The sequence below is a fragment of the Hemiscyllium ocellatum genome, chromosome 4 (assembly GCF_020745735.1).
Source record: "Hemiscyllium ocellatum isolate sHemOce1 chromosome 4, sHemOce1.pat.X.cur, whole genome shotgun sequence".
In the NCBI taxonomy this organism is placed as follows: domain Eukaryota; kingdom Metazoa; phylum Chordata; class Chondrichthyes; order Orectolobiformes; family Hemiscylliidae; genus Hemiscyllium; species Hemiscyllium ocellatum.
In genome coordinates, this window is record NC_083404.1 from 39,482,134 (window position 1) to 39,495,444 (window position 13,311).

Consider the following 13,311-nt stretch of genomic DNA (forward strand, 5'->3'; position numbering starts at 1 on the left):
GATTGTTTGAGTGAGGAAGTAGGTCTTGGGTTACACAAAGATGTCGATTGGCCAAATGGGCAGATCAGTGGCAGATAGAAATTAACCTTGATTGGTGTGAGGTGATGTACTTTGGAAGGAGTAATTAGACAATGGAGTACTCAAAGAATAGCAGGACACGAGGAAGCTCAGAGGAACTGAGTTTTGAATGCTTGTCCACAGATCCCCGAAGGTGGGAGAACAGAGCTTAAGCCTGAGGTTCTGAATTGATAACAGCATTACTAGCCTGCCATGCCTGCCTTATTTGTGTATGCATGAAGTATAATGTTTGCTTATTTAATCCCTGTAGCTTGGAGGTCTTCTTATTAAAGAAGAATAAAGGAGTGACATGGCCACAACTCATTGTTGGTGACAACAGAGGTGAATTCATCATGGACCCTGATCAGGCTTCTCAGATAAATGAGTGTTTGCTGAACCTAGCCTCCGAAGAATTGGTATGCAAATCTCTTTAAAATGATTCTGCAGTTCCCTTCTGAATGATCAAGTTAATGGAATGAAATAAGATACTCTCTTTTTGTGAGGACGAGCATTATGCACTCATGGTTTCAAACCTGTGTTATTTGCAACATTGCTTTCGAAGCAAGATCTCGATTGTCATTAGTTTTGACTCTTGACATTTGCACGTTTATAGTTTCTTGAATGTTGGTTTTATACATGTTCAACTTACTAATGCAGGAAAGTCAAAGGAAAGGGCATGCTGTATTTTTGTGGGTTTAGATCTTGTGGGGCATATGGAACTATCAGAAACTCATTAGCAGTCTATTAATAATCCTACATGAATTCATAGGCTGCAATGGAACTGTTCTCACCTGAAACAAATCATCACCAGTTCTTAAATATAAATTGTTGTTTTATTTTCTCAGGCTGATATTTAAATCCACAGCCAATATTACACTAAAAAAATGTAAATTCACTGTACCAGTGGGAGGTGCTTTGTTAATTTTTTGTTGTTGTTGGAGCAAATCATGATCAGTAAGAAAAATAACTCTTTCCAATCAAAGTGTTCCTGTCAATTGGCTCCAAAGTATCATGGCCTTTTAAGAACACGAGTAATCAATTGAGATATGAAAGGTTGAGGTTTTACTTTGCAATGACACTCCACAGTAACAAGGAAAATCCAACTTAAACCCAAAGTAAACCCTGACCTCATTGTTGAGGACAGAGGGAATAGGAGCAGGATTAAGTTATTCAACCCTCTTAGCTCGCTCTACTGTCCAACTAGATCATGGTTGATCTTATGCCCCAGTGCCATTTCCTGTACTATCCCGATGTCCTTTGATATCATTATACCAAATTTTATTTATCTGTCTTTCATATATTCACTGCCTGAGCCTCTATAACCAAAATCTCATCATTCCTTTAAGTGAAGGAATTCTGTCTCATCCTAATTCAAAACGGCTAATACTTTTATTCTGAAGTTGCATCCCCTCATTCTAGACCACACGCTATCCAGCCAGCCAAGGGAAGTCTCCTTCCTGAATTTACATAATCGAGCCCTGTAAGAATCTCATATACTTCAAGATGTCAACTCACATTCATCTAAATTTTAGACCATATTCTCCTCAAGCTCTGCCAATGAAGAATCAGGCTGATGAACCGTTGATGTGCCCCTTCAATGACAAGCATATCCTTCCTTCGGTAAGGAGACCAAAACAAAACAATACGCCAGGTAGGGTATCACCAAGGCTCTATACAATTGCAGCAGAAATTCTTTACTCTAGTACCAAATATCTTTGTCCCTAATTCATCTCATTAATTACCATGTATCCAAGTTGTCAACCATTTGCTCGCAAAGAGACTTTATCAGTAACTTAAGTAACACACAACATCTGTCTGCATGAAAAATAGCCACCTTAGTTGTTTTCTGATTGCACCATGGTAACTGTGTGTTGAGCAGGAGCTAACAAGGTGCAGGAATAAACAGAGCCTGATCAGTGCAGTTCTGCAAAATTCTGGTTTGCTTCTATTATTCCTCAGCCTGTGATTAATTCAGGGGTAGTCTAAGCCTGTGACCGGGTGTTAGCAGAAACAGTTTGCATAATCAATCTTGATTTAGCTATCAATGAGTAAAAGTTCCTGGTGAGATTCTTTCTAAAGTTTCCAACCACAACAGCACCTAGAAACCTAAAATGTTAAAGAGTAGTAAGCACACAATTCAAAAAGGACAGTTATACTTGACCAATGTTCTAGAATTCTTTGGAGTAACATTAAGTAGATTATAATGTATATGTGAAGTACTTGAACATTACAAAAGGCCTTTAATCATGTAATGGCAAAGTAAACACAGATCAAAGTAGTCGGGGACAAATAGCAATATAGGCAACAGGCTGGCCAGAAAACAGACTAGGGGTTGAAGATAGTTGCTGAGACAGAAGTGTCAGGTGTGGAATAATGTTCCACGTGGATCAGTGCTAGGGTCACTGTTGTTCACTATTTACATAAATGATTTAGACTCAAAAGGACAATTTCAAAATGTATCCCCATCCTGTATTCTGCTTTCTTACTTAGATTAATACAATCTGAATTAATTTCTAAAATAAAGATTAAAATAGACTCTAAAATAGAGTCATAGAGATGCATGCCACAGAAACAGATCCTTTGGTCCAACTCGTTCAGGCCAACTACATATCCTGAATTAATCTAGTCCCATTTGCCAGCATTTGGCCCTCTAAACCCTTCCTATTCATATACCCATCCAGATATGTTTTAAATGTAATTGTTCCAGTCTCCACTACCTCCCCAGGTAGCTCATTCCATACATCTGTGTGAAAAAGTTGCCCCTTAGGTCCCTCTCACCTTTAAACCTGTTCCAACCAGTTTTGGACTCACCCACCATTGGGAAAAGACCTTGTCAATTTACTTTATCCGTGCTTCTCAATATTTTATAAAACTCTATAAAGTCACCTCTCTTCCTCTGACATTGAAGAGAAAATGGCCCCAGCCTATTCCTATAGCTCAAGCCCTACAACCCTGGCAACAGCCTTGTAAATCTTTTCTGAACCCTTTAAAGTTTCACAACATCATATTTTTAGCAGGAATACCTGAATTGAATGCAGTATTCCAAATATGGCCTAGCAAATATCCTGTATAGCCACAACATGTCCTCCCTATTCCTATACTCAATGCACTGACCAATGAAGGTGAGTGTACCAAACTCCACCTTCACTGTACTGTCTACCTGTGACTCTGCTTTTATGGAATTATGAACCTGCACTCCAAGGCCTCTTTGTTTGGCAACACTCCTCAAGATCTTGCCATTAAATATATAAGTTCTGCTGATGAAGGGCTTATGCCCGAAACGTCGAATTTCCTATTCCTTGGATGCTGCCTAACCTGCTGTGCTTTAACCAGCAACACATTTTCAACCAAGTTCTGCCCTGAGTTGAGTTTTCAAATAAAGTCACAATTGCAAAGTTTCTCAGATGCATTTTGGAATTTTATTCCACTGTGAAAGAAATGAGGGCATCCTAGTGCGATACTGTGTCATATGCTCCCAAAAGGTACCATTTTCAGTCCCTGTGCTGTTCTCAACTCACATCATTCAACCAGAGTGAATTTGGAAAAAGTATCAAAGATGAGAGAGTGAAGTACTAGTTTGAGTTTAGCTTCTGATCACATTCTGGTTATCCTTGTTGGGAAGTGCATGTGCACATGTTAAGGATAAAGTAGGATTTTGATGTCACGTTCAAAGAGTTGTGTTCCTTCATGGATTATTGAAATATAGTAAGGAGTAGGCCATTCAGCCCCTTGAGCCTTTTCCCCATTCACTGAGATCATGGCAGATTTGTGGCCCAACCTACCTTCGATCCATATCCCTTGATACCTTTGTTAGCAAAAGTGTATCTACCTCAGATTTAAAATTAACAATTGATCTAGCATCCATTAACATCTGATAGAGATCCAAAAATATGAATGTATGAATAATTTAAGTTAATAATTTGATTTATTAATTGTCACATATATCTAGGGCAATACAGTAAAAAGGTGTTCTGATGCTACAATCCGGCACCATTTTGAGGTTCAAGAGAATAAAATACTTAGGTAGCATTCATCTTCATCAGCCAGGGTTCATTGCCATCCTTTCTGTGTAGACATGTTTCTTAATATCTCTCCTGAATGATCTGGCCTTAATTTTCAGACTATGCCCCTTAGTTCTAGAATCCTCAACCAGTGGAAATAATTTATTTTTATCTATCCTGTGTTTTCTTCTTAATATCTTGAAAAGTTTGATTAGATCACCTCTTAATCTTCTAAATTCTGGAGAATACAGGTCTAATTTGTGTAATCACTCCTCATAACTTCACCCCTGAGGTCCAGACATCATTCATGTAAACCTTATGTTGTACTCTCTGAGACCAACATATCCTTCTGTAGGTGTGTTGCCCAGACCTGCTCACAGTACTCTTAATAGGGTCTAACTGGGCTTTTGTATAACTGCAATATAACTACTGCATCCTTGTACTCCAGTCCTATAGATATAAAGGCCAGCATTCCATTAGTTGACTTGATTCTTTTCTGCACCTGGTCAGGACATTTTAAAGATCAATGCTCTGAACCCCCAAACTCTCTTTAGATGTCCCCACTGTATTTAACTTCAAACCATCTAGAAAGTACCTTGATCTATCCTTTTTTGGTCTGAAATGGATGGGGTGTATACAGTGTGAATGCATTGCTTGCAGAATTGTACCCAGTGTGAGTCAGCAACACTGGGAAAGAAGGTAGAAAGTAAACCGTACAAGGTTGTACAAAGATGACCCTGATGCCTAAATAGCTTGCGTTTTGGGCTGTCATATCATTTACAGAATGCAGACCCTGAAAAAGACAAGCCACCATGCAATACCAGCGAGCTAGAAGAGTGTGATCGCTTTCCTGATGATACTGCCAGTTTAACTCGATTTGATGCCAACACGTCAAAAGCTACTCACGTGGTAAGAGGTACTCTTTGGTTTAAGAAAATATAGAAAAATGGTGCCGTAACCACCATGATAACTTTGTTTCACATTAATGGCTGAAACAGTGGTTGCAGTTGTTGACATATTATTGATACTTTATTATTATTATTATTATTTTAGGGTTTTAGTTTTCTAAATAAGCATCTATTTTGTAAGGTTGCCAATGTTTTGATCTTTGAAATTATCATTTGTTAATCCTGTATCAAATGCAAACAGAGCCCATCCTGACCAGAAAGTTTGGATATGTGGATATTGTTGCTAGGCCAGCATTTACTGCCCATTCCTAAGGTGTGGTGAGAAGGTGGTAGTGAGCTGCTTTCTTGAACTGCTGACGTTTATCTGTTGTAGGCACACCCACAATGCTGCTAGGAAAGCCTTTCCAGTATTTTGATCCAACTCAAGTTGGCAAGAGTATATACCATTTACAAGATGCATTGTCACAAAGCACCAAGGCTCCTTCCACATATTCCAAAGCTACAACTCAACCACAGCAGGTGCATGGGAATAGTACCAGCTGTCTCTGCATCTGTTCTGATTTTTTTCATTGTCCAACATCGGCACCTCCACATCATGTTTAAATAAGACATTTTATAGCTAACAAATTGACTTCCACCATGTCCTCTGCTTCTCCTTTCTTACCTTTTGGAATCAATAATCTAAGATTACTTTAACTGTACTGTTTTGATCATTTATGTACTCTGATATCTTTCTTTAATCATTTGCCTTTCAAGACTGTGAAAATTAAAATTCTGTAATCTCTCTCGTAGTTCATCCTTTTTGAGTTCACTCTTGTTGGTCTTTTCAGTGATTGACCATCAAATCCACATTACTGAAGTTAAAGATTTTCAACTTTCAGAATCCTGCTCCAAGTTGTCATGTCTTTGTTCCTGTTCTCATATGTGCTGACACCTGCTGTGTTATCATCCCCAGAATACTCTTTGAAAAGCCAGTTTTCAGCTGAGTTTGGTCAATTATCTCCCAACTTGCAACCCAGTTACTATGTTGATATATCTGCTGAGCGAACTTTGGACACTTTACCACTTAGTGGGAAGCGTGGTGTATACCAAAAGTCAACCCCCAGCATGGTGGCTCAGTGGTTCGCATCGCTGCCTTACAACGCCAGAGTTCGATTCCACCCTGTGCGGCGTTTGCACATTCTTCCTGTGTCTGCATGTATTTCCTCTGGGTGCTCCGGTTTCCTCCCAGAGTCCAAAACTGTGCATATTAAGTTGGTTAACCATGCTAAATTGCCCATAGTGTCCAGGGACATGCAAGCTTAGTCAATTAGCTATGGAAAATGCAGAATTACATGGATAGGCTAAGGGGGGGGGGGGGGAGGGTGAGTCAGAATCTGGTGCTCCTCTTTGAAGGGTCGGTATGCACTCGATGGGCTGAATGGCCTGCTTCAACACTGTAGGGATTCCATGACAGCAGCATAGGATGGCAAGGTGCATCCAGTGAGAGAGAAACTCTGGACTGCAAACAGGTTTGGAGAAAAGAAAATGAAATACTTTAAATTTAACTAACAGTGTGACCTCAATGTTCCAACACATTTCACTTCAGAAGATCTTAAACCAGATGTATTGTTGTGAAGGAAAAGTGGAAATTTGGATACAGCAAACCCCTACAAACAATAAAATAATAATTATCTGCTCATTATCTTTTTGAAGTGCTGATTAATGGATAAATTTTGACCACCCAGCCATGAAGTATTCCCCCTCTTTTCTGGGATAATGGCCACCTCATGGCGACTACTTCCACTAGAAATAGTAGAATCTTTTATGTCCACTTGAGAGAACACAGCTGGAGCTTTGATTTAATGTTTCATTTACAAGACAACATCTCAAACAGTGCAGAACTCCCTTGATACTGCACTGGGTACGTCATCCTTGACTGTTGTGTTCAAGTCTGCGGAATAAGACTTAAAACTACAATCTTCTGACTCTGGTGAGTATGCTACCAACTGAGTCTTTCACATTATTGCACTTTGTGGCCTGGAAGAAGCTAAAACAAAGTTTGTGTAACTAATTTTGTGGACCTTGAAAGAACTCAACACATCGTGTGGCATGCACTCTATTCACGTCAGTTGAAAAATGGTTAGCAATATTGATGACAGAATGCAAATAAGCATTGGAGCAGATACCATTGCTTGAAGCAATATTATTGTAGTCTCTTGGAATAGGATGGCTGATAATTGCATCCAGTTTTCTGAGTGTTTTTTTGTTCCTCCCTTAACCAGCTATTGGGCTAAATGTATCAAACTCATGATAGAACAGGTTGAAATAATGTCGCCTCTCATGTAACAGCACTGTTCACATCCATCAATATCAACCTGTCCAAAGAACCACTGACTATGCTATTAGAACCAGACACCACCAATTTCATCAGAAAGGACATCATCATCAAGCTAGTGGACCTATGCCTTACCATCTATTTCACTTTCAATAACAAAACCTATAGACAAACCAACGGAATACCCATGGGATCTCTGATATCAGGGTTCTCAGCAGAGGCACTAATGCAGAGACTCGAACAAATAGCTCTGCCAACCATCCAACCCAAACTTTGGGTCCACTACATGGATGACATATTAGTTATCACTAAACAAAACAAATTAGAGGAAACCTTCAAGACCATAAATAATATCCTTACAGACATAAAATTGACTAAAGAGGAGGAAAACAACAACAAACTGCCATTCCTAGATGTCACAATAGGGCGAACAGTCAATGGGCACTTCAAACCAGTGTCTACAGGAAAACAGCACATACAGATCAAATACTGAACTACAGAAACGTGCATCCCAACATCCACAAACGAAGTTGCATTCGAACATTATTTCAACGAGCAGCCTCACAAAGCAGCGCAGAGGAAAATCACCTATATAGCGTATTCAAAAAGAACGGGGACGCAATGAACACAGTCCACTTATTTCTCAGCAACAAAATGTGCCCAGAAGCCCTAGCCACTCTCCCCTACATCAGGCACCTCAGAAATGACTGGCAGATTACTCAGATCTCTTGGCAACATGGTTGCCCACAAACCCACCAACACATTAAAACAGCAGCTAATGAACTTAAAAGACCCTGTACACACAACAAGCAAAACAAACAACATTTGCAAAATACCTTGCAAGAACTGTAACAACCATTACATTGGACAAACAGGCAGAAATCTAGCTACCAGAATACATGAGCATCAGCTACCCACTAAACGACCTGACCCACTATCACTAGCGTCCTTACTTACAGATGAGGAAGGACACCACTTTGAGTGGGCAACACCTCCATCTTAGGACAAACCAAACAGAGACACGCGCAAGAATTCCTAGAAGCGTGACAGTCCATACAGAACTCTATCAAAAAACACACTGATTTGGACCCTATCTAATACTGTAGTGAACTTATTGATAAATATTCCTGACTTCCTGTGTTTGGAATTCAAATGGAGCATTTGCCATATAACATCACTGATTCCAAATGAATTCACTTGAATCTTCCATTTATTATGCAGCTGTTGAGCCATAATTTGTTTTCTAATATTCATTCACAAGATCAGGGTGTCACCGATTAGGACAGCATTTATTGCCTGTCCATAATTGCCAAGAAGGCAGTTAGGAGTTAAGAGTCAGAAAGTGTGGTGCAGCATCCGAGGAGCAGGAGAGTCAACGTCTCGAGTATAAGCTGTTCATCAGGAATGTGGGGGTGGGTGGGTGTCAAAGGAGACTGAGACATAAATAGGAGGGGAGTGGGACTGGGGGAAGGTAGCTGGGAATGCGATAGGTAGATGAAGATGGGGAGTGATGGTGATAGGTCAGATTAGAGGGTGGAGTGGATATGTTGGAAGGAAGATGGACAGGTAGGACAGTTCAGGAGGGCAGTGCTGAGTTGAAGGGTTGGATCTGGGATAAGGTGGGGGGAGGGGATATGAGGAAACTGGTGAAATTGACATTGATCTCGTGTGGTAGCAGGTTCCCAAGGCGGAAGATGAGGTGTTTTTCCTCCAGGTGGCGGGCGGCTTGAATTTGGTGGTGGAAGCGGCCCAAGACTTGCATGTCCTTGGCGGAGCGGGAGGGGAATTGCAATATTTGGCCACAGGGCAGTGGGGTTGTTTAGTGCTCGTGTCCCAGAGGTGTTCTCTGAAACATTATGCAGGTTGGCGTCCTGTCTCCCAGTGCACAGGAGATCACGTTGAGATCAGTAATCACAATAGATGACGTGGGAAGGTGCAGGAAAATCTCTGCCAGATGTGGAAGGATCCTTGGAGGAGGTAAGGGGGGAGGTGTGGGTGCAGGTGTGATACCTCTTACAGTAGTAAGGGCAGGTGTGGAGGGTGGGTTGGTGGAGAGCATGAACCTAACAAGGGGGTTAGTAGAGGGAATGGTCTCTACAGAATGCAGATAGGGGTGGGGAAGGAAATATATCTGTGGTGGTGGGGTCTGTTTGTGGGTGGTGGAAATGGAGGCTGACGCATTGTATCCGGAGGTGGAAAGTGAGGGCCAGGGGTGTTCTGTTCTTGTGATTGGAGTGGTGTGGTTCTAGGGCGGAGATGCAGGGAGTGGAGAAGATGTTCTTCAGCACATCATTGATGACGTGGGAGGAGAAATTGTGGCTTTCTGGCATGTTGTAGAGCGGAATTGGTCCTCCTGGGAGGGGATGTCGTGGAGATGGAGGAATTAGGAGTAAGAGAGAGTTTTTACAGGAGGGGGTTGGAGGAGCTGTAGACCAGGTAGCTGTGGGAGTTGGTAGATTTGAAGTAGATGTCAGTGATGAATCGATTGCTGGAGATGGAGAGGTCCATGGGAGGTGTCTGAGATGGTCCAGGTGAACTTGAGGTCAGGGTGGAATGTGTTCATAAAGTTGATGACCTGCTTATCCACCTCGTGGGTACAAGAGGTGATGCTGATACAGTCATTGATGTAGCAGAGGAAAGGTTGGGGAATGGTGCCAGTGTAGCTGTGGTGAGTGGACTGTTCCATGTAGCCGACAAGGCAGGCATAGCTGGAGCCCATACGGGTGCCCATGGCTACCCCTTTGGTCTGAAGGAAGTGGGAGGAGAAATTGTTGAGGGTGAGGACCAGTTCAGCCAATCGAATGAGTGTCAGTGGAATGGTACTGCTTGGGTCAGCAGGAGAGGAGTAAACTGAGGGCTTGGTGGCCTTTGTCATGGCGAATGGATGCGTACAGGAACTGGATGTCCATGGTGAAGATAAGGCATTGGGGGCCGGAGAACTGAAAGTCATGGAGGAGTGGCGGGTGTGGGTGGTGTCCTGAATGTGTGTGGGAAGATCATGGACCAAGGGGAACAGGACGGTGTCAAGGTATGTGGAGATAAGTGCGATGGGGCAGGAGCAGGATGAGATGACAGATCAACCGGGACAGTCAGATTTGTGAATTTTGGTTAAGAGGTAGAACCTGGGTGTAGGGTTCCTGGACTGAGGTTGGAGGCTGTGTGTGGGAGATCCCCTGAGGTGATGAGTTTGTAGATTATCTGGGAGATTGTTTGATGATGAGAGGTAGAGTTGTGGTCAAGGAGGGAAAAGGAGGAGGTGTCCATAATTTGACACCTGGTTTCAGTAGTGTACAGATCAGTGTATCAAGCTACCACTGCCACCCCAACCCGCCCCCATCTGCTGCTTTGGTGAGGTTGGGGTTGGAATGGAGGGCTACGCGTTGCAAGGGTGAGAAGTTGGAGTGGGCGAGAGAGGTGGACAGGTTGAGGCAATTAATGTCACAGATCAAGGGAGGGTAACAGACCAGTGAATGGGTCCTCAGCGGGTGGGTGGGAGTTTTGATGGAAAAAGTAAGGGCAGAGACGGCAGAGGAAGAGTTCAATGTCACGACACTTGTTGAATTCGTTGATCCAGGAGTGCACAGGGATGAAGGTGAAGCCTTTACTGAGGATTGATTGTTCATCCTGAGTGAGGGGAAGGTGTAGGGGAATGGTGAAAACACAGCAGTGCTGGGAGCTAGGACCTGGTGTGGAGCTGGAGTTGGGAGTGGGGCCAGATACTGTCTTTGGAGTGGATGTGGTCCCGGTATAGTGGGTAACATCACCCACGGAAGTGATGCACACCATGGGGGTCACGGCGGTGGTGGTGGTGGAATTGAGGTTCCATGAGGTGTTCGCAATGTCGTCGGCGGTGTTCCAGTGAGTGATGTCATTGGGGCAGTGGCAATTATGGGGGCAGAAGTGACATACCATGTCGTCTTCGCAGTGGTTTCGGCAGCGGTGGTTCTGACAGCAGTCATAGAGGCAGTTGTCTTGACGGCGATCATTTTCTGCATTGAGACCCTCCAACCACACTGGATCAATGTCGATTTCACCATTTTCCTCATCTTCTCCCACTTTATCCCAGATCCAACCCTCCAATTCGGCATCACCTTCTTGACCTGTCCTACCTGTCCATCTTCCTACCCATCTGTCAGCTCTGCCCTCCACTCCAATCTATCAACATCATCCCCCACCTTCATCTTCCTATCACATTCCCAGCTACCTTCCCACCAGCCCCACTCCCCTGCCATTGATCTCTCAGCCCCCATCCATCCCCACATTCGTGGTGAAGAGCTTGTGCTCAAAACATAGACTTTCCTGCTCCTCAGATGCTGCCTGACTAGCTGTGCTTTTCCAGCACCACACTTTTTGAATCTGTTCTCCAGCATCTGTGTCACTTTCTCCCATCTAAGAGTCAACCACATTGCTGTGCCTCTGGAGTCACATGGCAGCCAGACCAGGTATGGATGGTAGTTTCCTTCTCTAAAGGACATTGGTGAGCCAGATGGGCTTTTCCGCAATCAACAATGGATTCATGGTCATTATTAGATTCTTAATTCCAGATACTTATTGAATTCAAAATCCACCATCTACCATGGCAGAATTCAAACCCACGTCCCTGGAACATTACCTGGGTCCATGGATTAACATGATTCCTGATGAAGGGCTTTTGCCCGAAACGTCGATTTTCCTGCTCCTCGAATGCTGCCTGCCCTGCTGTGCTTTTCCAGCACCACTATACTCTTGACTCCATGGATTAACAGTCTAGCAATAGTACCACTAGGCCATTGACTTCCCTACTTTGCAAAATTGGTGAAGCTGGAGCAATCCTGTCAGCCCTACTCAATCCCCTGTCCCTACAGCTTTTATACTTCACTTTTTAATGTCACTTTATGGAAGTATGAAGATTGGAATATATAGGATTGAGGTAGAATCTAAAATGTAAACTTTTTAAAAGTGTGGAAAATAATTATAAGGGGAAAAAATAAATAGTCAAATATGAAATTAGTTTATCTGGGTCAGGGAGTGGATGTCTGTTCTCAGTAGTGGATGTGAGCTTGATATACAGTTAAAAACACAGCTGCAGCTCTTTCAGTAGGGTGCAGTTTATTCAAGTATTGTAAGCTAGTAGTGTAAAAGGACAAGTTGAGTGATTGTCCATGTCTGTTCAGTGGATTTGTAATTGCAGTTCACAGGGACTTTGATTATGCATCGAACAGAGACACAAGTTTTATCAGGAAAATAGCATTCCAACTTTTTGGGACATGCTCAGTTTACTGTTAGCATCTGCACATTGAGCAAAAACTTTGGTATTAATATGTTTTTAAGATTGTTAAAATAGTCCCTGAATTCCATTGGACCTTAATGCAACAAGCTGAAGTCTCCCTGACAACACCTGAATATCTATCAGTATACTAAAAATACTGAAAATTGCAAACCATTAACATCGTTCTTTTGTGCCTTGAGAAGTAAAATAGCATTATTTGTCACCCTATTCATATTTCCTGGCATGTAGCAGTTCTCAGGAGCTGATCAATATGTGTACGCATTTTAAATGAAAGCTAATCACTTCTGCTGCAGTGGTGAGGGTTTGTATGATGGAGCACGATGAATCCATATTCCATAGAAATATCATTATATAGAAATTGAAATATGATTGTGTCATGCATTTTAAGAATGTCTGATGGAAGCAGTGTGACAAAACTATTAATGCTTTGTCTTGCAGAGCAAGAACTGATCTAGAATATGCAAACTCAGATACATTGAAACACAGTGATTTAGTTGTTAAACTAGATTCCTTGCTGTTTCGTTACTGTGTTTCTACTTCAGTGAAGCACTTCTAGATATGAGATGCCAAATTTATGCAGCCGTTGAAACTTCTGAAAAATTAAAGTGGTTTATTTGAACAGTCATAGCTTGTAGTCACAAATCGAATGTATAAGTGTGACTATCACTTAGTTGATCAGTGTGCAAGGAACCATTTACTTTTTTCTTAATAACTAAGTGATAAATTTAGAATTGGCTCGTTTTAAGGAGGAGTACTTGG

The 13,311-nt window shown here is 42.2% G+C and overlaps 1 protein-coding gene across 2 annotated transcripts in view; it reads left to right on the forward strand.

Annotated features, from left to right (window-relative positions):
* The window catches only part of nudcd1 (NudC domain containing 1), a 130,312-nt gene that overhangs the window by 99,975 nt on the left and 17,026 nt on the right, over positions 1-13,311 (forward strand). For both annotated transcript variants that reach the window (XM_060824224.1, XM_060824225.1), the window contains 2 exons: positions 329-473; positions 4,842-4,967. In XM_060824224.1, coding sequence (XP_060680207.1) covers positions 329-473; positions 4,842-4,967 — 271 coding nt within the window. The remainder of the gene's footprint in view (positions 1-328; positions 474-4,841; positions 4,968-13,311) is intronic.